Source organism: Eleginops maclovinus, chromosome 3 (assembly GCF_036324505.1).
Source record: "Eleginops maclovinus isolate JMC-PN-2008 ecotype Puerto Natales chromosome 3, JC_Emac_rtc_rv5, whole genome shotgun sequence".
NCBI classification, from domain to species: Eukaryota; Metazoa; Chordata; class Actinopteri; order Perciformes; family Eleginopidae; genus Eleginops; species Eleginops maclovinus.
This window is the reverse complement of record NC_086351.1, coordinates 15,460,164-15,481,982: the sequence shown is the minus strand read 5'-3', so window position 1 is coordinate 15,481,982 and position 21,819 is coordinate 15,460,164. Positions and strand designations below refer to the sequence as shown.

The 21,819-nt window shown below is 40.7% G+C and overlaps 1 protein-coding gene across 2 annotated transcripts in view; it reads right to left on the bottom strand.

Moving 5' to 3' along the window:
* Positions 1 to 21,819, bottom strand: part of cdkal1 (CDK5 regulatory subunit associated protein 1-like 1) — a 202,282-nt gene that overhangs the window by 128,586 nt on the left and 51,877 nt on the right. For both annotated transcript variants that reach the window (XM_063880271.1, XM_063880270.1), the window contains exons 5-7: positions 14,989 to 15,085; positions 11,362 to 11,410; positions 5,445 to 5,565 (exon numbers count right to left, since the gene is read on the bottom strand). In XM_063880271.1, coding sequence (XP_063736341.1) covers positions 5,445 to 5,565; positions 11,362 to 11,410; positions 14,989 to 15,085 — 267 coding nt within the window. The remainder of the gene's footprint in view (positions 1 to 5,444; positions 5,566 to 11,361; positions 11,411 to 14,988; positions 15,086 to 21,819) is intronic.

Below are 21,819 nucleotides of genomic sequence, written 5' to 3'. Positions count from 1 at the left end.
TTTAAGCTTACCCAAACATATTGAAAATGCACGCCAACACACAAGCACACAGACACTTTTCACTCTGTGTTTATCAGCTTTATATATTGTGTTGGCACTCGTCTGTGTTTTGCTACGGTGATTATTAGTGATTATAGAAATCAAGGATTTGGCTGGGATAACGGCCTGTGAGAAATGAGCCAATAGTCTGTTCAAACCCTTTATGATTGCAGCCAGCCAGATGAATTGATATAAAAGAAAAAGACACTAAATAATGATTAAAGATTAATACTGCTTGGGAAATTTATCAAAATGTACATTAGAAAGGTTTTAAACATCTTTTCAAATTGGCATCCTGCAGTGTTGAACATGGAATTATGGCCAGATTAAATGAGCTTTCCGTTAAGCAAATAAATATGTTTCTATTAGTGTTAGAAGCGGGGGGAAAAGGAAAAAAGGGTGAATTGAATAGAAGGAGCTGAACAAAGCAGAGAGGATAAATACTGTGTGGGCTCCAAGGTTATCTTTTATTCTCCCTGTATAGCTGAGGCCACTAACTCGTAATTTCTACTATCCTATAACAAAAACCAGGGCTGTGGAAATGTATTATGTATCAAACCCTTCAATGTTTGCTTTTATTAAGAGGCGGCAGCATGTGTATTTGTCGCGCTTTTCTATGTTTAACCCTGAAAGCATTTGATTGGGAAGCATGTGCAGGAGGAGTCTAGGGAAACATCAAGAAGTAAACATGTGTCGGTGATATAGGAAACTGTTCTGGAATGATATATCGAAATGTTGTGATGTTGCGTTTTATATTTGCACAGCATTACAGCCCTTAATATCATGAATTAAACATCTAAATATCTATTGGAAAATAGGAGCTGCCAGTAATCAAACATTAGGCAGTAGTCCGCCTGCCAGCAAAGCTTCTCTCATGTTTGAAAAAGCCCTAGTGTCATCCTGTCTACCTGCTTGCTGCCTGCCTGCCTGGAGGATACGAATGATGAAGTTGGCTATTGGTTTGGGCTTACAGCAGAGGATCATTAACACCTGACTTTTAGCATACTGCTATAACAATAACAGATTATGACTGCCAAAATGTGACTAAATTGAGTGGAGGGAAGAGGCTGATAATGAAATGAAATGGGCTGTAACAGTGGAACAAAGGGCTTTTTCTTAATGCCTGGAGTATAATGGCTATGGTTTACATAAACAGACACACAAACAAACACACACACAAGTTTAATGAGCCATTCTGACTGAGTGGCTGTAAATTCCTTGTTTATGACGCCGAAGCATCATGATTTTACTTGTTCACAAAGGGGCTTTTACTGCTGCTGACAACACACACTTACACAATGCACACACACACATACAAAGAGCAAAAAGGGACTGTTAGTGTAGCCTAGGGCAAATCACACACACGCGCACACGCATTCACAAACCAGCTTCCCTAATAGTATCAAGCGTACTAAAACTGGGACACAAGACAGAGCATAAGAAACACAGTGGAGTCTTTTTCCAGTCTGACGCTGTATGGAGAATGAACTCTGCCCTCAGGCTTATCTGTTTGCATTAAGAAGACACAACATGAGAAACAATGCAAAACTAAATGCCGGCGACTAGAACGTCAGCCAATTAAAATAAACACACTCAACAGCTAAAACACTCAGCTGCTGAAGAATACCAAGAGCTGAGATATGGTGGAGTAAACAGGAACAGATTCAATGTTAAAAAACAACAACAGTAGGTGTATTTATCTCTTTAATTCTTCTCATTCATCATCTATTTTACCCTCTACTGCTCCGCTGCTTTCTTTTCAGGTGTAAAGAGGTTTACCTTTATTATAATCTAACGTTTAAAACAAATAATAAAAGAAGATAGATGCCTCAATACCTTGGCAGCGATTTAAGATTTTTTTATAACTGTTTGTGTAACTTTGTCTTCAGACGTGTCAACTTTTAAATAGTTTTCTTAAAAATACATATAATTAATTCAAGTGCAATTCTGAAAAAAACTGCATGAAACATCTGGTGCTACATTTCAACACATGTTGTACATATATGCAGTACTACATATTTAAATCATTGTTATTTTAGAAATATGATTGTTATATAATATTTATGCAATATTCACTTTGTCTGTAATTAAATGAAGGAATCAAAGGGAAGTCTAAAAAGCAATCGCCACATTATTGTAATGAAACAAAATAGTTAACAGTTTATTTGTATCAATAACACTGGAGCAAAAAGCTGCTTTTGGACCAAACTTTTAGCAAAATATTCAGGGCTTTTTCTCATTAATGTGTCAAGTAAAGATTGCTCAAAATAACTGTGCTAATGGCCCAGGAGAAACCTGACAATATTCCTTTATTACAAAGCCAGAGGGCATTTGAGGACTAGCTGGACCATGTTGAAATTATTTTCTGATGGGGGGAAAATTAACTGGGTGAGGGGGAACAAAGCCAATCTAATTTGGATTTAATAGGGCCAAATGAAATTAATATGCAACTTAATGAAACTAATATTGTGAATCAATTTCAACATGGAATTACATTTTCATAGGTAGTCCCAGGTGAAACTATACACCCGGCTGTTGTGAGGATTTGCACTCAAAAAGAAAAGGGGGTGATACATTGGGTTCATCTGTCAGACGTAGGCTGAAATGACTCTGTGCAGAGTAATTTAAAATGAGTTAATGGGTTATATTATGATGGGCAGGGTTGACTTCAACAACAGGGTCCCTGCATGTGTTAAAACGATGTTTTATTGCTTGAACCAAATCCTGTTCTGCTTTTTTAGTTTGGTTCTACTAGATATCATATTAGCAACATGCTTTGTGACATTATACTTCATTTGAAAAGTATTATTAAGAAAACTGTATATACAGCTATGCTAGTCAATCTGTAACGTTGTACTTGAGCTAAATACTCATATCAGATAACACAACAATAATGCTGTATACCGCCTACCACGTATTTCATTCAAAGTAAGAAATGCATGTATCAAAACATCATAACACACATGTTCATATTTATTTATTAATGATTTAAGAGTTTACAAAGATCCCCAGATAAAGTGTCAAGGCACTTACACCCCGCAGCATGGCATCTACGCTACATTTAGTTAGAAAGTAAAGGGATGCATCTCTCAAAATGACGACTAACTGGGAGACTTAAAGGCCACACTGTGCTAATGAATAGTTTCAAATATTCTCTTCAGACACAGACGCAGTTTAAAAAGGAACTACAACTGACGTTGTGTGCTTGCGTGCGTGTGTGCATGCGTGCCAGACAAAGATCTCTCTGTTTCTTCAGCTGACAAATGTCAGCAATGATGTCACTACTACCTCAGAGGAATATTGAAAAAAGGGAATCTATAAGCCAAAACTGAGAGAGCACATTCTCTTTCTCTTCTTTTCTAAATACATGCGCACATTAAGATAAGCCAAATGTCAAACATTAGAAATTAGTGACACCAATGACTGACAGACATATACAAAAGCGCACATTAAGCTTGGACTGTGAGTAATACCAGTGTTAGAGATTTGTCAACAGCGCGTTCACCCAGTCAACATGTTTGTGTAATCCCTGCACACTTAAGAGTTCCAGTTAAAAGAGTAAAAACAAAGGGATTTATTTGCAGCCAGCCTGACCCTTCATAAAAACACCAGCGAGTTCATTTGGATCGGATACAGACCCCCTGCAGAGAGGCTGGCAAGGGACTGACATCTGCACACACATATAAACCGGTCATATCTAGACTGGAGGGAACACAAAAGCACACACAGAAATGGTCAGACGGGCGGGTACACAAGTTCATGAGGCAAAACAAAATGATGTTTAAATGTAAATGTGATCTGAGGTTTATCCAGACAGAGCGAGATGAGGTTTAAAAATCCATTCCATAGGTCACATATTAGATTCTGTTCTGTGTAAATGTCCCTGATGTTGGACGAATGAGGACTTCTGATTCAGATTGAAGAACAGTTACATCAAAATTACACACTGAGGATGTATTTGAGTGTGTCTGCATCTGCTGTAGCTATTCATAAAAACAATCATAAACCAATCATGTGACACCGGTGGAAATGTTAGGCAAACATTTACAGGGGAGCAGTGAATACAATTTGGCAGGGTCTTCCTAAAGTTGGTACACTGACAGTTGGCAGTTGAAGCACAATGTTTTTCGTTGGTTCACAAAGCTTCCAAATTTCCTTTTAAACACGCCACATTTGCTGCTGATCAAAAGTGCAATTTTATCTGAAAAATGATGTCTGAACCAGTTGGATTTACAGTTGTACAAGGAGTTTTAGGTTAAGTGTAATCTAAGAAACTTAATTCAGGAATAAAGACCGCTGAGATGTACAGACCACGAACATATAGGTCAGTCAGCTCTTGGATTTTAATATTGACATGTGTTTGGGGCTGGGAGTATCATGAGTTTAGAACAAAAATCTCCATACCATGTTCCTCAAAATGAAAAGTAGACAAACGTATAATGTGGGGAGTAGATCTCTACTTATGGTGGACTTCAATGTTTGTTTTAAATTCATATTTTGGACAATGTCCCCGATATAACAAAACATGTGAATGAATAACATGTATTGTTACCATATGAAGTAGTGATGTCACCACTCGGCATCACAGTGTATCCATTGCATCACTCTCACACCCAGCATAACCACAGATATGCCTACTCCTGTAATTAAGCAGTAATAAAAAATAGTTCAGGACCAGAGGGGTCTCCTTGTTGGTGGTTCACTTGTTACATGGACAGGATTATGTTGCTGTAACCAGACAAAATAATTTGAGGACACCGATTCCTGTTAAATGTGTACATATAACACTCTTGTCTTGACCTTAAGAGATGGTGTTTAGATAAAGGTAAAACTTGATTTATTGACAGCTTGTTTAAAAGCTTGGGATCAAAATAGTATTTATTCAAACCAAGAAAGCTAGTAGAGCTGTAATCTCCACTAGCATGTCTACAAGTTATTTACTTTGTGAGTGTACGGACATTGCAGAATCACGGGGGGGTGATTGATGGATTATCATCAGTGGAGGGGCCAGGCACACTGGAATTAGTCCGTCGTAACCATTGTAACTAGCCCTCTGAGAATTCAGCACATGGGTTAGTAGAGACACACATATCTGTAAACAACATGAAATTAGCCCATAAAATGTGGGTGACAAAGGAAGGAGGTGTATCTATGTAGCTGAGGGTTTTTTTCTTCTTTCATGATTTAAGTGAAAGGGAGGTGGAGACAAAAGACTCATCACCTGTTTCTATTACATAAACATTTGAAGAACAAATTGCACTATATGCACATGGACATTAAAACACCGTACTACAGAATCGCATCCCAGGGAAGCTATGTGAAATTGATTTCACAGTTAAAGCTGAATGTGTTATGGGTGGTGTTTTCTGTGTGTGTGTGTGTGTGTGTGTGTGTGTGTGTCCTACCCTGTGTTAATGGAGATGATCTCAATGAGAGGGTTCTTCCTGATCTTTGGCAGATCCAGTCTAGCACCTCCGAGCCTGCGGCCTCCATCTTTCTTCTGACCCAGCAGACGAACTGAGTGGCCTGGAAACGACAAACATCACTTTAAGGCAAATTCCAATTGAGACACATTTACTTGTTGTACATGTGACAGCAGGGCCTGTGTGGGAAGTTAAATATGTTTTAGTTGTCCTGATTTAATTGCAAAAACATGATTATCTTTGCTTGAAGGAACCAAGCTCCAGCTCCAGGGTCCGGAGCTGTTACCTCCGCGACCCTGACGGAAAAGTGGGAGAAGATGGGTAGATGGGTGGATGGATGGATGGATGGATGGATGGATGGATGAACCAACAGCTGGAGCTGATTATTCACAGTGTTTGTGAGAAAACAATTAGGAAAATGGAGATAAGGGTAAACAGGACTGTATGGATGGCTGCATCACTTTAATTATCAAAGATCAAATACTAGATAGCCAAATAAATGCCTTGTCTCATCCAATGAGCTCACAACACTATGTCAGAGCAGACACAATGTGGTCGGGTTAGGGTCAATAGAGACAGAAATTAAAATGCCTGGAGATGCCGTATATGGCATAAAAGGCAAACCTCTGGTATCAGGTGAACATTAACTCAGTTAAGGGGGAAGACGAGAGCACAAAGTGGGAAGTAAGGAAGCTCCACTGATATTACCAAGATAGTTCATGAGGAACTAATGCAGGACTGGCAGGAACAAGGGGTTATAAAATAAAAGAGGCCTCTTTTACTGAGATCTTTTATCAACTGCATATTGTACAACTCCCCATTTAGCAGCGTATTACTCAGTAGATAGCAAATAAAAACCGATAGCAGAGTCAAATAGCTAATAGCTAGTGATGTCCATCCATTGCGATGCAGTAATCTATCCTCTCCAACCATCTAATAGAATAACAGCTAGAGGGTGTGCGAGATGGAGGCGTTGAGGGATGGAATTGTCTTCCTGTTTTCATCCGCTTTACATGGGTCTCCTGGGAGGGAGGGCTCAGGGCAGGAAGCGTAGCTATCAATTGGTAGATAAAAATGACAATCTGCCCCAGAGGAGGACAAAGAGCCAATCGGTGAGGCGTGACTGGTCGTAATATCCCAGTACAAGCAAGGAAATTAGAAAACTTCCCTCATGGAATACAGCTGGGACTTAACGCATGTTCGGCCCTGCTCTCTTATAGCTAGCTATCTGTGTCTCCATCTCTGGTCCTTTAAACATGGATTTAAAATTCATGAGAGCTCTTTTACTGTTTCCTCTATAACCGTCGCTCCATCTGTTGACTGATCGATCAGTTCATCCATTCCTTAATACTTCCTTTCAAATCTAAGATTCACATTACCACCTGCTCTTTGGCTGTTGATAACATTGTATCAGAAGTGTTTTTCAATGAATGTATTATGAGAGAGAGAAGTAAGTTACGATTAATATTTTTGAAGAACCTGATGTTAAAAGCATTTCGACTGCAGTGCCTTTTTAAAAGCCTTACAAATGAGTTGCTGTTTGTTAAACTTTATTATGCTCTATTCAAATAAAAGTGATAACAGTGAACTAAATAGAAATGAGAACCATACCGATGTGCTGAGAAAAACTACAAAATTGTGCAATCTAACAAGAACTGGACAAATCACACAACTTATTCTAAGTGACCACAAATTGGCCGGCTATTAGAGTGAACCAACCAAAATCACATTTTGAAGATATGCAGCTTCACTGACTGAAAACAGGCTCGACAGTAATTTATCTTTAGCTCAGGCCGAGAAGGTTTGCTCTTTTCTGAAACAGCATTTATTTCTAATGATTAAGGCCCAGAGAGAATACAGTTACCGATACACAGTCTTTTAAGGAGTAAGCAATTACCTTTATGGCATTGGATTTCCCTTGGACAGAACTTAGAAATTCTTATTACTTATTCATATTGTATGCCTCTAAAACGGCACAGGACCCCTGACTGCCATGCATGACTCGAGAAAATAATCTCACTACCAGCATGGAATCACTCTGGTAGTGAACCCAAAGCCAAATTCAATTTCAGGGCCTAGGGGACCATGAATGGGAAGCAACAGATAAAATAGCTAGCTTGAGTTGCTGAATAAAACTGGAGAACGCTGTCCTATTTTGTCATCTCAATTACAGAGTTTAGAGAGGCCAACTGCTGTGAGGGGCAAGCCTGCATACACACACAGACACATCACAATATTCCACATTTTCTAGTTACTGACTACCCACTCCTCTTTTCCTTCCTTTGTTTTTCCCAATCTCTATTTCCTTTGTTCTTTTCCATCCTTCATAAATACAAACGGACATAAATCCTTCTATCCACTGGTAACGGCCACTTATAACATGCTGGAGGAAAGGCAAGGATAGATGGAGGGAAAGGCAGATGGATGGACGGTTGGATGATAGAAAAAAAAAAAAAAACACATCACAGATGAAAGATGTGCGGGATAGCCAGATGGATGGTTGGATCAGAGGAAGGGCGCTAAAAGATTGACCCATCGACCTGTGTCTGATGTCTCATAAGTGGCAGGTCTTGTTGTGCTCGCTTGTTTGATTGTAAAGCAGCAGTCAGAAATGGGGGGTAGGGGCCACATAGGAAAGAAGGGACAGAGGTGGAGGGTGAGGAGGACAAAAGGGGTAAAATACTGGTCATTAATCCCCTCTAAAGAACAGCTAATTAGATATGTATAACTGTCCTTGAAGAGGCGGGTTACATTATTGCCGGATGTCAGTTGGAAATCAAATGAATTTGTACAAATCTATGCAAAAATGTCAAAAGAGCACTTCCTTTATATATAAAACAAATAGAAATCATACATGGGGCTTTGATGCTTGACAATAACACGCTCCTTCACAGGGCTTTGTTTTGTCACTTCTCAACAGGAGGTCACTGAGCATTTAAAGACTATATTCAACCTGCAGATGACTATGTGAATGTCTTTTCAAATGCTCTTCATTTCCTCAAATGCTCTTCATTTCCTCTTCCCCTTGTCTAACTGTCTCTTTCTATTCAGTCGTGTGTTTATTGTCACACTTTATTTGTTCAGCAGTGATACATGTAAACAGCTTGTTTATTCTGGTGAAATAAGGATCATGAGGTTATATGGGTGCCTTATAGCCTCTGAACTGGAGCTAAGTAGATACATTAGCCTGTGTAACCTCTTGTGCCCCCCGTTTCTATGTCACACACGCACACACTAAATTTAAAGCCTTTCTAAAAGATAAAATAATATAAGGTGAAATGGCATCATGCGACGTTATCATCTCAGTGAGAAAAGATCAATATTAGGAGGCCAATAAAGAAACAAAGACATCAAAATGGCACTATAAAAAACTGTGGTTATTTATTAATGGTGCAAAGATCAGACTTCAGTGGAAATCTGTGTTCCTTTAAGAGAGAAACATAAATAAAACATGTTTTCCAGCCTTTGCATGGGTTTCTGTATACGATTATTTTCGTGATTAAAAATGTAAACATTCTTCCCCTGGATTTCCCGCTTCATACAGCCAATTCTCCTTGTGTTCTTATCTGGAGAGCATCACTAACAGACATGAATTTGGCCAGGAGCCCTCGCAAAAGTGTGCATCCATGGGTGCAATTAATGCATTATTTATAGATGTTTAGAGGGCTTCAAATACAAGAAAAGGTTAAAGGTGCGTTTGTTGTTAGCAAGAAAATGAACATCTGGCAAAGCTTAACGAAGAATAAATTGATCTGGATAAGCACGCTAGCAACCATAGTAACATAACCAAGAGAATCCCTGGCGCTGCACAGGGCCAGCCACCACACACTGGGCGGCAGTTGTAATGTGCATGCACTGTGAGCATGATCAGCAACCCAACTTGAGATACGTTAAGGAAAAATGGCCCTGTCATTTAGAGAGCGTAGTAACATGAGCTTTATGTTTGGTAGATGCACTACGATTAAAAGCAGGTTTTACAGTAGTGAAGAATCCTTATGGAGAGACAGCTGTAAAGTTCCATCTGAGCCGGGATCCAAACTGAATACATAGTCTCACACCTCAAGAAACAAGCTCATAAAAGCACACCAGTGCTCCTGTCATGTGGAAAACAGACCTGCAAGCAATTTTGGTGAAGCAAAGAAGTGTGTCTATTAGCAGTTCATTGAAGTAAGTATTTTAGTAGCCATTACCAAAGGCAAATCCCCTAGCTTAAAGCTTTACGCCCAGGCCTCCGAGCTGGAATAACAGCTCTCAGTTTATACGAGGTCATAAAGAACTGTAATGATACCAGGGAAATTAGTTTCTATGAAGGGGGCGAAGGAGGGAGCAATGAGAGAGGAAGGACTGCAGAAGGGATGGAAAAGGGCAGTGGGAAGGCAGACGGAGGAGGAAGAAAGGCAGGAGGGAGATCAAAAGAAGCTGAGGAACGGGAGAGGGACGGAAAAGGAGGGAAAAGGAAAGAAAATCATAGAGAAGAAAGGGAGACTGATAGCCACTGTACATGTGTGCATGCGAATGTGTGTGTGTAGCCAGAAAATGTAGGGTTGATGACACATTGTAAAATTAAGCCTCAGTTCAGCTGTCCTTCATTAGAGGGAAGTCTGCAGTACACACTAGTAAGTCACACACACACACACACACACACACACACACACACACACACACACACACACACACACACACACACACACACACACACACACACACACACACACACACACACACACACACACACACACACACACACACACACACACACACACACACACACACACACAAAACTCAATCTGTTCTTTATTAGAGAACAGCTGGGGGTGTATGACAGCTTGACTGGACACTCTCACACTGTAAACTCAGCCTGACCTTCATTAAACAGTTAAGCGCCGTGGTTCACTAACAGTCTGAATGGATGACCTAATCACTGCCATGTGAGTCTGTCTTTTAAGATGGAGGAGACAGCTTAACACGCTGCTCAGACCGCCAGATCTGAAAGCAACACTGATGACTTCTCTTTTAAATCCACAATGTCATTGTCAACACTGTCTCGAGATATGTAGAAACACAAACGTTTTAAATGACTTTGTTGGATGAAATTCACTATGGAAATGGCTGAAAATCAACTGCTCTGGAATATTGTTGTCACCAAAAGCATACTCCTACAGATCTTTGAACAACACTCAATCATCCACTAACACTCTAGCTGGCACTTTTATGTTGATAGTAATTGAGAATCAGAATCAAATGTCTTCAAATGTTAATTGTGAGAAGGCAGACAGAGCAATTACTATTTGATTGTGTGCTCTCCAACAGGAAAGTGATGAATTCATTCTAAGTCCTGGTATTCCATCATTAATTAAAAAATACTTCTTTATTAAAACTCATTCAAATATTTCCAAATCCAACAATTAAGGGACTCGTTTGCTCATTCATTAGCTGATCAATGCATTTCTGCTTATTCTGTCAACTATGGCGGCCAAATCCCCATTTAAATTTGGCTCGCCAAGAGGCTAAGTCAAGCTTTGTGCTGTGATGCATTTTGATAAAAATGTCCATACAGTTTTGTTTGTTTTGATCATGTAATATATAAAGTGAAAAATAACTTTAGCAGGACAAAAACGCGCCACAGCAAACACTTGGCTTAGCCTCTTGGCGAGCCGCCATACAAGTCAACAGAAAAAATGTCGGCTCTAGCTCACCCTGTCATTAGGCCCCAGCAACGAACCAGGTGACCTTTATACAAACCACACCAATGCGAAAATAACCGGAAGTGCTCAACAAATACACATAAAAGTGATATAAACAAATAATAATAATAACACAAATAATGAACTAAATAGCATTTTGGCTCCTACACATACAATGAGGGCTTTTTTGTGAATGTGCAAGTGTGTTGGAATACCTTTAACTGCCTCGTCCACTACTTCCACCACACGATCGATCTGCTGGACCTGAAGCACAGACAGAAAAACAAAAGGGAAAAGTTTATTGATGCCGACAAACCAAGTCCACACAGCCGAACAAAAGGTGGATATTGACAACACACAAACAATCAAGGTGGGCATGTAAATATACTCAAAAAGCAATATGCAGTATGCACACAGACAAATGAGTGAAAACAAATACAAACACACAGCGTTTTCTCCAGCCAGGATTAAGTGATATAGATCTCCTTAATATCACATGTGTCTATGTAGCTGCAACAGCAATCATATCATGTATTGACAGAGACAAAGTCTAGCAGTAGGGTTCATTGATGAGAACCAAGAAGCAGCAAAAGGAAGCTGTAGAGAGGGTGGCGTATAAAAACATATCCTTATACGGTAAGAGAATGACTCAAACTGAATCAAGTTATGATCAATCCAGAGTTTTTTTTCACTCTGCGACCCATGCAGAAAATCTTACAGCTCTGCCATGACTGACTCCAATGTAGTAAAGAAATCAGGCGAAAAGAGACTATTAGGTATTGTTATGTTCCATTGAGAACAGCACTTATTCTACAAATCTTCTACTAATAACCTAGAGAGGAAAGGGTGGGTAGTGAGCCAGAGGAGGTTGGAGAGAGGGATATGTAAGTAGTAGGGAAACTAATTCCCCTGCTATTATTTCTCCTTTTATTCCAACCAGCATCCCTTCCACCTCTAATTCACTCACTTTCTCTATGCTAAGAGGTCCAGGCTCTGGCCCTTGGCCCCTCCTCTCAATGCCTCCAGGCCCATTACCCAGAGCAACTGTTCTTTCAAACACACTCACAGCAGCACACTGTGCCTTGTAGGCAGTCGTTTTATGCATGTTACACACTGAGATAAAAACCTATTTTCTTCTAATGGCCAGGCAATCTGGGTTCATTCAGAGCTGCAGCGGGTGTCCCTACTCACAGCCAGGTTTGGGTATTGTTCACATTTGAGCGATTAATTCACATCTCACTTTTCAATTATGGTTCTTAGCGAATGCTGCTTTATGCACCTGGAGTTGTGTTTGTTGGAAAAAGCACTATCTTCAGTAGAGCAATGCTTCCATAGAAAGTGGTCGGTCAAACAATACAATATTATTATTTTATGTAAAGATATACATGTTTATAAATAAAATATTCTGCCATTTGGAAATGGGATGTAAAAGTGCAATTAGGTCCTTTCTTCTTTCCGCCAAGCATACGCTCACATATTCACAAAGGCTATCACAGTGCTAAAAGCGAGCATCTGTAGTAACGGAGCCGTTATAAGACAACTAACATTACTGTTTACATTACAAGATTATGGATAAAGGAAAACAAAAAATAACAACAAAAATATAAAGGCAAAATGTCTAACTTGGTGAGCTTTCAACTTGTGTGACATGAGGCACAATGAAAAATGAATATCATTTGTGAGCTATAGGAAAAAAAGATAAAAGAACACAAACTGGGGTCACTTATTCACTGATGTGCCGAACACCAGAGGCTTAATACATGGTAAAACGACTGGTGTGTGTATTTCTCAGGGTTACAACGATACTTACACACTGACGTACTCTGATTACGTAACATGCAGAGTGTGTGCCTTGTGTGTGTGTCTGTCTGTGTGTCTCAGATACAGGATGTGACATGTCCAGTCCAGAGTCACGAAACACTGTAGTGTTGTGTGACTGAGTGTGTACCTTACACACAAAACAGTCATAATTCCCAGCAACTTCAGACAAGAACACACTGGAGAAACACACACACACACACACACACACACACACACACACACACACACACACACACACACACACACACACACACACACAGGTCAATTAATCCTGAATGAGTTCAACAGGAAACACTTTTATTTTTTAACTACACCCCTTATCTAGCCGTTAGTGCAATCACTATATACAAATTCTACATCCGGTTATTTGCATTCTGATTTGCATAAGTCACCAACTGCCACAGTCATTGTGTGGCTGGTTCTAACTTCCATGGATACTCCCATACCTGCGTCTGTGATTGTTAGTGTGCCTGTTCCCGCATGTGTCCATCCGTGTGTGTGTGTGTGTGTATTAATGCATAATCCAATGTACTCATGACAATGAAAGGACCGACACTTCCCAGATGTTTTAGCCTCGCCCTGAAGGCTATTACACAGTCTGTTTATCTGGATGTAGTAACATTATACATACATGCCACTGGATTTGAATGTAATTATGTTACACAGTGGCATGTTTACTTGAATGGAATAACATTATTTATAGTAGAAGATATTTAACGTGACATTTGAGACACCCATCCCCCCAATCCATTATTTTTAAGAGCAATCAACTGATATATTGGAGCGTTTGATTTATCGCTATTTTCATCGGGGCAGTTTGTATTTTATGCAGAAAATAAATTTGGAATGATGTGAAATTAAGATCAATTTTCAGCAGTGATTTATAAAGGCACAGCCTGGAGCTCTAAGAGGATAGAGTGAAAAGAAACGATGAAAATGTGTCCAAATCTTAATTGACCGACTGTTTGCTTCCTTAAGCATGCAGCATATGTCTTTAGTGTCTTCTTAAAATGTTTGTAACCCCCACTGTTGAAATACAAGGCACACTTTAACCACATGTGTTTTTTCTACACACAAATTACAATGAAAACTTTGCTTTCGCCCATTACAAAATAAATAAATAATAAGACCCAAGATCATTTAGCAGGATCCAGTAGTAAGTGGCAGCAGATAGAAAAAAACACTCTCTATTAAACACACATCATCACACAAAGAGGAAAACTCATTTAACTTTTAAATAGAAATAACCTTGACAAATGCTTTCACTTTCCTCCTGTGATTACTGAGGTGAAACGGCCATCGAAAATTAAGTATTTACCTTTGTGCTATCACAATTTGCCAAACGTATTTATACCACTACCGCAGCGTAATGAGTGGTAACAGCAGAGAGACAGCAACATCACATTAGCAACAGCTTTAATCACTTATCAGCTGTCTTTACATTGTTCCCATGAATCATTGAGTTAAAGGATTTACTACAAAGAAGTTTGATGTCTAAGAATATAATGATCAACAGGTTGAAGGGGGATCCTCTCACCTGTGTGCTTTCATTTGTTTTTGTTCATTCATTCATATTCTAACCTCTGTCCTCTGGCACTCACAAGTCACACTCTCTTACTATAAAATATGTCACTGTACCTGCCCTCTATCTCTCACGCTTCTCTGTATCCTTCCATCATAAATCCTTCTTTCTTTTCTACTTCCCATCATGTTCATTTTGGTACTTTTAGTCGTGTCTCTCGGGGAGGGCTATTGATCAAACAAGCAGCAGGGAGGCCAGAATTGAACCGACACAGCAGGTTGGCAGCCAGGTGAATGACAGGTCAAACCGTGTGAGTGTGAGTGTGAGCGTGTGCGTGTGCGTGTGTGTGTGTACCCCTCAAAGGTTGTCCATTAGACACACATAGGGAAGAACAAAGGCCACACAAACAGACATATGGTATATGCCACATTACTCAGATAATTTCTTTCATGCAAGGGAATCAAAGCCCCCCCCCCCCCCCACAAGCACATATACATACCCCGATGATGCTGAGTCCTTTGAGGTAGTCCATCCGTGGCTGAGCCTGGGGAACACAACCTGCTACTACCACCTTCTTCTGTTGTTCCTGGGCTTTTCTGTGAAAACAAAGACAAAGAAAACCACACAAAAGAGATCAATACGAGTAGGTAATCTTACCTTTGCGCACAAAAGGTTTGCACATATCCAGCAAGATGATTTCATAAAGCACAGACAGACAGATGAAAAGGTGCACTATTTTTTAAAACCATTAATACAGATATAATTGCTTGATGGGGCTGAAAAGCATCCGCAAACAAACACACACACACAAATGAATCAATGGCCTTGGTAACAGAGCATGTCTGAATCCGGTTTCAAATATAAAAACACCTAAGCAGCAACATCGATCAGGACGGAGAGGCTGGGTCTGCTGTATTAAGAGGAAATGAGGCAGAACACACTTAAGAGTACTGCTGACAGTTTCCCCAGGCACAGGGCCGGTACGCTCTATGGCTGCACACGGAGGAGCAGATCCTTCTGTCAGTGACGGTCTGCGTGGCAATGGAACACCCTGTTACACACTCGTGGACATTTCCTACTTCAGTGAGAAGTGTTTTGTTTTCTCTGATGGTATGTTAGCTATTCCCTCCTGACATGTCCATGAGGAGAATTACCTCGAGGTAATTCCCATAGTGCAGATTTGGTTCGTTATGTCCAATACATCAAAATGAGGAATGTCAGGATTTTGTTTCTAGTTTAACATTAACACTTTTATTTATGTTATGGTGCATAATTGAGATTACTTGTGTGATAATACACAGTTAAATGTATACAAGTGGTTGTCTGTCACATCACAATTACTCATAAACAGTAGCTATGGTTGATTTGTATACATTGAATCCATTCTATGCATTTGTTTTGAATGGAGATAGTATAACAAGTAGGGAGTCATCTTTACCAACTTCTAGGAGATAGGACAATAGAGCGCCACAGGGATGACGTATTTTTGAAGGCCGACCCGGAACTAAGCTAGGCATGGGTTCCTTCGACAAATAAGCAATGCGATTTCTCCATAGGCTTTTGGAATATTGTAAAAAATAAGATCTGTGGAAAACGAACCTGTTCCATAAATGCACGTTTTGTTCAGCTGGATAGTCTACACGTCTACCCTACTTTTATCATTTTCGAATGATAAATCTAATCGCCAGAAACAAAATGCTAACGTTATGCTATAAACGAACTACAGAGGAGTACAGCAGGGTCGCACGACTTCAACGTCACTCCAACTTTAGATGGTTTCAACTGACTTTCGTGCGCTTGCATATTTTAACAAAGCTTCTCCTTTTAGCCACTCTGAATTTAACTAGAAGTATTTCAAGCAGAACAGGGGAAAACAAACTTAGCGGGAGTGTTTACATGTTTGGCGTAATGGCATACAACTTTGTCCTATTCAGCCACTTGTTAACAACCATCGTCTTTCAGACATGTAAACTCTTCAAAAATCAGCAGTGGGAGGGGGGGGGGTGGGGGGGGGGTGGTCACTGCTGATGTATTTAATGTCTTAGAACAAAACGTGATCCGTCTCTTCAATTTGTGTCAACCACAGACCTTATTTCGAGCTATTTTCCAAAATCCCACGGAGAAATCCCATTGACTCTGAGACAAGGGAACCGGAAGTTGTAAAATGCTAACTCACTTCCGGGTTTTAGGACTCGTTCCTGCGGCACTCTATAGGGGAGTAAATTACATCCATGGTATTCCTAAAAAACTGCCATTAATGAGGACCAAAAAGGCTAATTAATTAATGTTATTCTAACTAGTGCTTACCAACTTAGTGATAAAGTCTCAGGTGTCATTTTAACTTTAAAGAAGACAGTTCAGCTGGTCACAGAGGAGTTTATGAAAGTGCAGACCACATGTTAATAGAAAGTGCATTTCAGCCAATATAAGGTTGAGCAGAAAGGCCTAAGTTAACACAGCACGGCCTCCTGGTTTTGTAATCTCCTTGGAGCCAGAGACAAATTATATTTACCTTTATTTAAGATCTGCTATAACTGTAATTGATACAGAATATTTGATCGTAGTGCAATAGATTATATGAATACGTGCAATTGGAAGAGGCGAGAGAGAAGAAAGTGGTCGACAGACTACTGTGACAAGTGTGATGAAAGAAGCACTAAGAATCCCATTTCTAAGATAATTTGAATTAAAAAGGGCTGGAACAATAGAATCAATCAAACAGTGAAACAAACCATAATAAGGAGTGTGTGTGTGTGTGTGTGTGTGTGTGTGTGTGTGTGTGTGTTTGCCTGTGTGCATGTGGATCTAGTCTTTATGTCACCTCCAGTTAGTGGCAGTGAGATTTAAGACACTCGGTCTGTCTGACAAAAGCTTTTTGAGGAGCTGCCCAGACTCCGCCATGAATCTTTAATAATGAAGCCTCCTGACAGCTGGAGCAGGAGAGAAAGGGAGAGATGGAGGGGGGGGATTGGGGGGGAATCGGGGGGGGGGGGGGGGGGGACATAGGAGGAGCAGGGAAACTGGATGCAAACTGTCAGTTGTGTTTTAATTCAGACTATGTTTGTATTCTCCCGTAAAATAGTGATGGAGGAGGTGTGTGAGCGCAGAGTGAGGGGAGAGAGAAAAGGGAAGGTAGACGACTCGCATTCAAATCTGAACGAGGAGGGGAGGGAGGGTGGAAAGACAAAGCCGGGGAACACTGAGTGGAAGACTGAAGGCAGAAATATAGTTTTTTTAAATAATTGTGTTGATTATTCAGGGTTATTTAAGTGAGTCTTATTATCTTTACTGCTCACTCTAACCCTCTGTTGGCAAACATGTTGAGAAGGTAACAACACATCACTTTAAAGGTCCCCCTATTATGCAAAATGCACTTTTTGATGTCTTTTATACATTATGTATCAGCTCGTTTCTACCCAAAACGAGCTGATCCAGATTTGCTTCGGGTATGACGCCATAACCGAAATGTGGGCTGGCTTTACATTGAACTCCTGGCAACGTCCCAGCCACGTGACACGCCCAACCTATCGTCCGCAACATACAGTCGCGAGCTGAATCCCCTCCACAGCACCTCTGTGTCTCTGCAGGATGTCTGCAGGAGGGACTTAGAGTTGTTTTATATATATAATACATATAATGTCACTGTTCTAGTGGTGAACACTGAGAAGTGTTTCAGAAATAATGCTTGATGTGGTTTGGAACATAATATGGGGTTTAATCTCGGCAGGACTTAGCTGAGTATCTCCGTTAGAAACTTCTCTCTTCAGACAGAGAGCTGCATACGGCCAGCTTCAGGTCATCTCAAATTTAAAGTGACAGTCACAGAATCAGCACTTCAGGAACGGGGCTGAAATAGAGGGGGATGAGGCATGCTACAATGGGTGATCTGTGGTATTTTGAGCAAAACAATTCACAGTCAAGTTTTGTATAGATATTGTCCTACAATATATTGTTCAAATATAGCATAATAGAAGACATTTAAGATACCAAAAAAAGATAAAACATGGAAAAAAAGAAAGCCTGTTGGATATTATCCCTCACTGCACACAAACAGTTTTAACAGCACAGTCAGAAACAGCACCCGTGTAGTTTAATCACTGGTTTCACCCATCGACTTTGACCATTATTAAAGAAGGGGGCACATGATATGCATGCCAACCTGATGGTGTTTAAAGATACTGTATACAGAGAGAGGTGGGGAGGAATGTGAAAGCATAATACGATGACACTAGTAAATAATCAAAAGTGGATAAAGATAAACTTTTAAAACTGGGTAAGGTAAGACAAGAAGCTGACAAAAAAGGGATACTGACATTTCAGTGTATCCTCCACACACTTTTACACGACTCACACTGGCAGCACTGCACGCGCAGACACACACTCACAGCAGGGGTGCGTCTGCATAATTCACACAGTATCTTGCCAAAAAGCGCCAAACGCTTCTCTAATGCGCTCCCCGCTCCCCGCCCACAGACTCAGAGCCGGAGCTGACACAGCGAGTAAGCAAACAGCGGCTGAGCCGTCGCCTCGGCGCCCCAGGGGGAACAGGCCAATCACGTCGCACACAGTTTGTGGATGGGATGAGATGGAATGGGATTATGCGACGCCGTTGCCGTGGCGATACTTTTGAGCCCGATTGAGCGCACTATGCCAGTGACCCGGACCAGAGCAGATGCCCCCTCGAGATCAGAGGACGAGTTGTGTGTGTGTGTGTGTGTGTGTGTGTGTGTGTGTGTGTGTGTCTTTGCATGCGTGAATGTGCGCACACGTGTTTTCTTGGCTTCCTTGGCACCTCGCCCTAAATCTCTGTGGCCGCCTGTCAACTCTGTGTGACTGCCCTCCATAGCCTCAAGACCACACACACGCACCCACACACAGGATCCGAACACACACATGCTCCGAACATACTGTACGCACACACACCAAGGGATACGGAGGCAAAAGAAAGCAGTAGTCCATACATACATGCATGACCTCTGTGCTGCGTATGTATAGCAAGGAGCAGTGCTGTACATACTGGTTTTTAACAGCTGAGTGGACGCAGTGAATCAGTCAAATTAGAGCGGACTAAATGTCCAACTGAATTGATCAGGTTGACTCGGAGGAGCCCTGTGCTGTAAAATATGACATTAAAATAACTCAAGGCATTAAGATGCACCACATAACCTGACCTATATAATGGCCTCTTCAACTTTCTCAGAACAAAACTTGAAGTGAAAGAGAGGCCATTACTGCGTGGGTCATGGCGGTCCTATACAGCACCGTTCACCACTGTCTGACATCATCATATAAATGAGCAACAGAGCTGATCGCAACTGCCACACATGTTCCACACCCCAAAAAATCTGTCTATCGAAATGCAACTAAATATGTTCCGCTTCTTATTTTTATATTAAGTGGTCAGCAACATGCACTTTTTGATGTATTTTATACGTACATATGTGTCCCCAGTGTGTAAGGTGACTAATAACTGTCAGAAAATACAGCCCTCTCTCTTTTCCTCCTTACCCACATCTCTAAAAACGGGGGTACAAACAAGCTGATCCAGATTTGCTGCCGATATGACGTCATAACCGTAATGTGGGCTGGCTTTACATTAAACTCCTGGCAACGTCCTGCCCATGTGACACATCCCAACCTATCATCTCCAATATTCAGTCGAAAGCTGAATCCCCTCCGCAGCACCTCTGTGTGTCTGTGTGTTCAGCAGGATGTCTGCAGGAGGGACTTAGAGTTGTTGTATATATAATACATATAATGTCACTGTTCTAGTGGTAAACACTGAGAAGTGTTTCAGAAATAATGCTTGATGTGGTTTTGAAAATAGGGGATTAATCACAGCAGCGTTTAACTTCGAGTATCTTCTCCCGGTACTTTCACAGAGGACAGAGAGCTGCAGGACGCTCCAAAGGAGCGTGGCCAGCTTCAGCTCAGCTCAAATTTAAATTGACAGTCACAGAATCAGCACTTCAGGAACAGGGCTGAAATAGAGGGGTATGAGGCATGCTACAATGGGTGATCTGTTTGGTATTTTGAGCAAAACTATTCACAGACAAGTGTTGTATAGATATTGCCCTAAAATATATTGTCGAAATATAGCATGATAGGAGACCTTTAAGTGAACACATTGACTTTCTTTTGTTATACACAAGTCCTGATGAATTGTGTCACTGTGTTCATAGTTCCTGGATTATCTAGTTAAGGTAATTACATTGTTGTGAACATGGGGCTCTTATGTTCTATTCCATCGTGCAGGATAACCATTAACAGAATCGAAAAAACTCCCTATATATATTTTCAAGCGTTGAGCCTTTGTGGAAGACCTGGAGCCTCATCTAATGAAGCACACATTTCGTCAGGTGGAGCAACATCCAAAATAGGCTAGCAGCTGTGAAATGTGTGTGTGTGTCCTCTCAATGACTCTCCCTGCTGCTAAACACCCTCAGCCTTATAGATAACTGCATAGGGGGGAGAGGATGAGCTCATTACACACACACAGGCACACATAGCCAGCCATATGCTTCCTAGCAAACATGTTGCTTAAAGGATGAGGTCATTCTGATAAGTAGTGAGAAAAATAAAATGCCTACTATGTGTTCTGTGTGCTGCGACTAACACAATGTTAAAACATGTGTTAGAATAACTTTTTTTATGTCATTTAAAACGTAAATAAATGCGTAAAGTAAAATAGAGTATACGTTTTTTTTTTCTCTTTGTCTACCTTTTCTCTCCGATATTCCCCCTTTTCTTTCCACTTCAGTCTCCTCTCCTCCTTCAACCTCTCATCTGCACTCCCGACAGTTTTCTGGCTGAGTTGACAGCGAGCCAGCCAATCGGCACATCCCTGACCTCTCTGCATTTGCATAAGCAGCAAGGGGCAGGGTTAAGTACCCATCAAGCCTCAGTAATTAAGACGTGAGCTGGTGGGTCCATGAGTGTGTGTGAGTGTGATAATGTGAGAGAGAAACCAAATGTTTTTAATCTTCCACTTCACATATTTCACATCTTCCGCAAACTTTAACAACCTGGTCACTGTGCGAACTTGAATTCCACAAACAACCCAATAGTATATTAACTTTATTTTTAATCTGTTGAGGGGACTATAACATATATTTCAATCACGTAATGTTTTATTCAGTTTTTCATATTTATCTTCTTGTTTTCCTGTGCTGGTGAAATGTGTCCATCACTGACTGACAGCTCAGACTGAACTAACAGTTACAGTGCAGGACTCTGCAACTTCTCCTCTGTGAATAAGTGTACTGACAAAAAACGATCAAATTCAAACAGTATAAATAAAACAGCAGCTAACTCTGGGCCTGTGGGATCT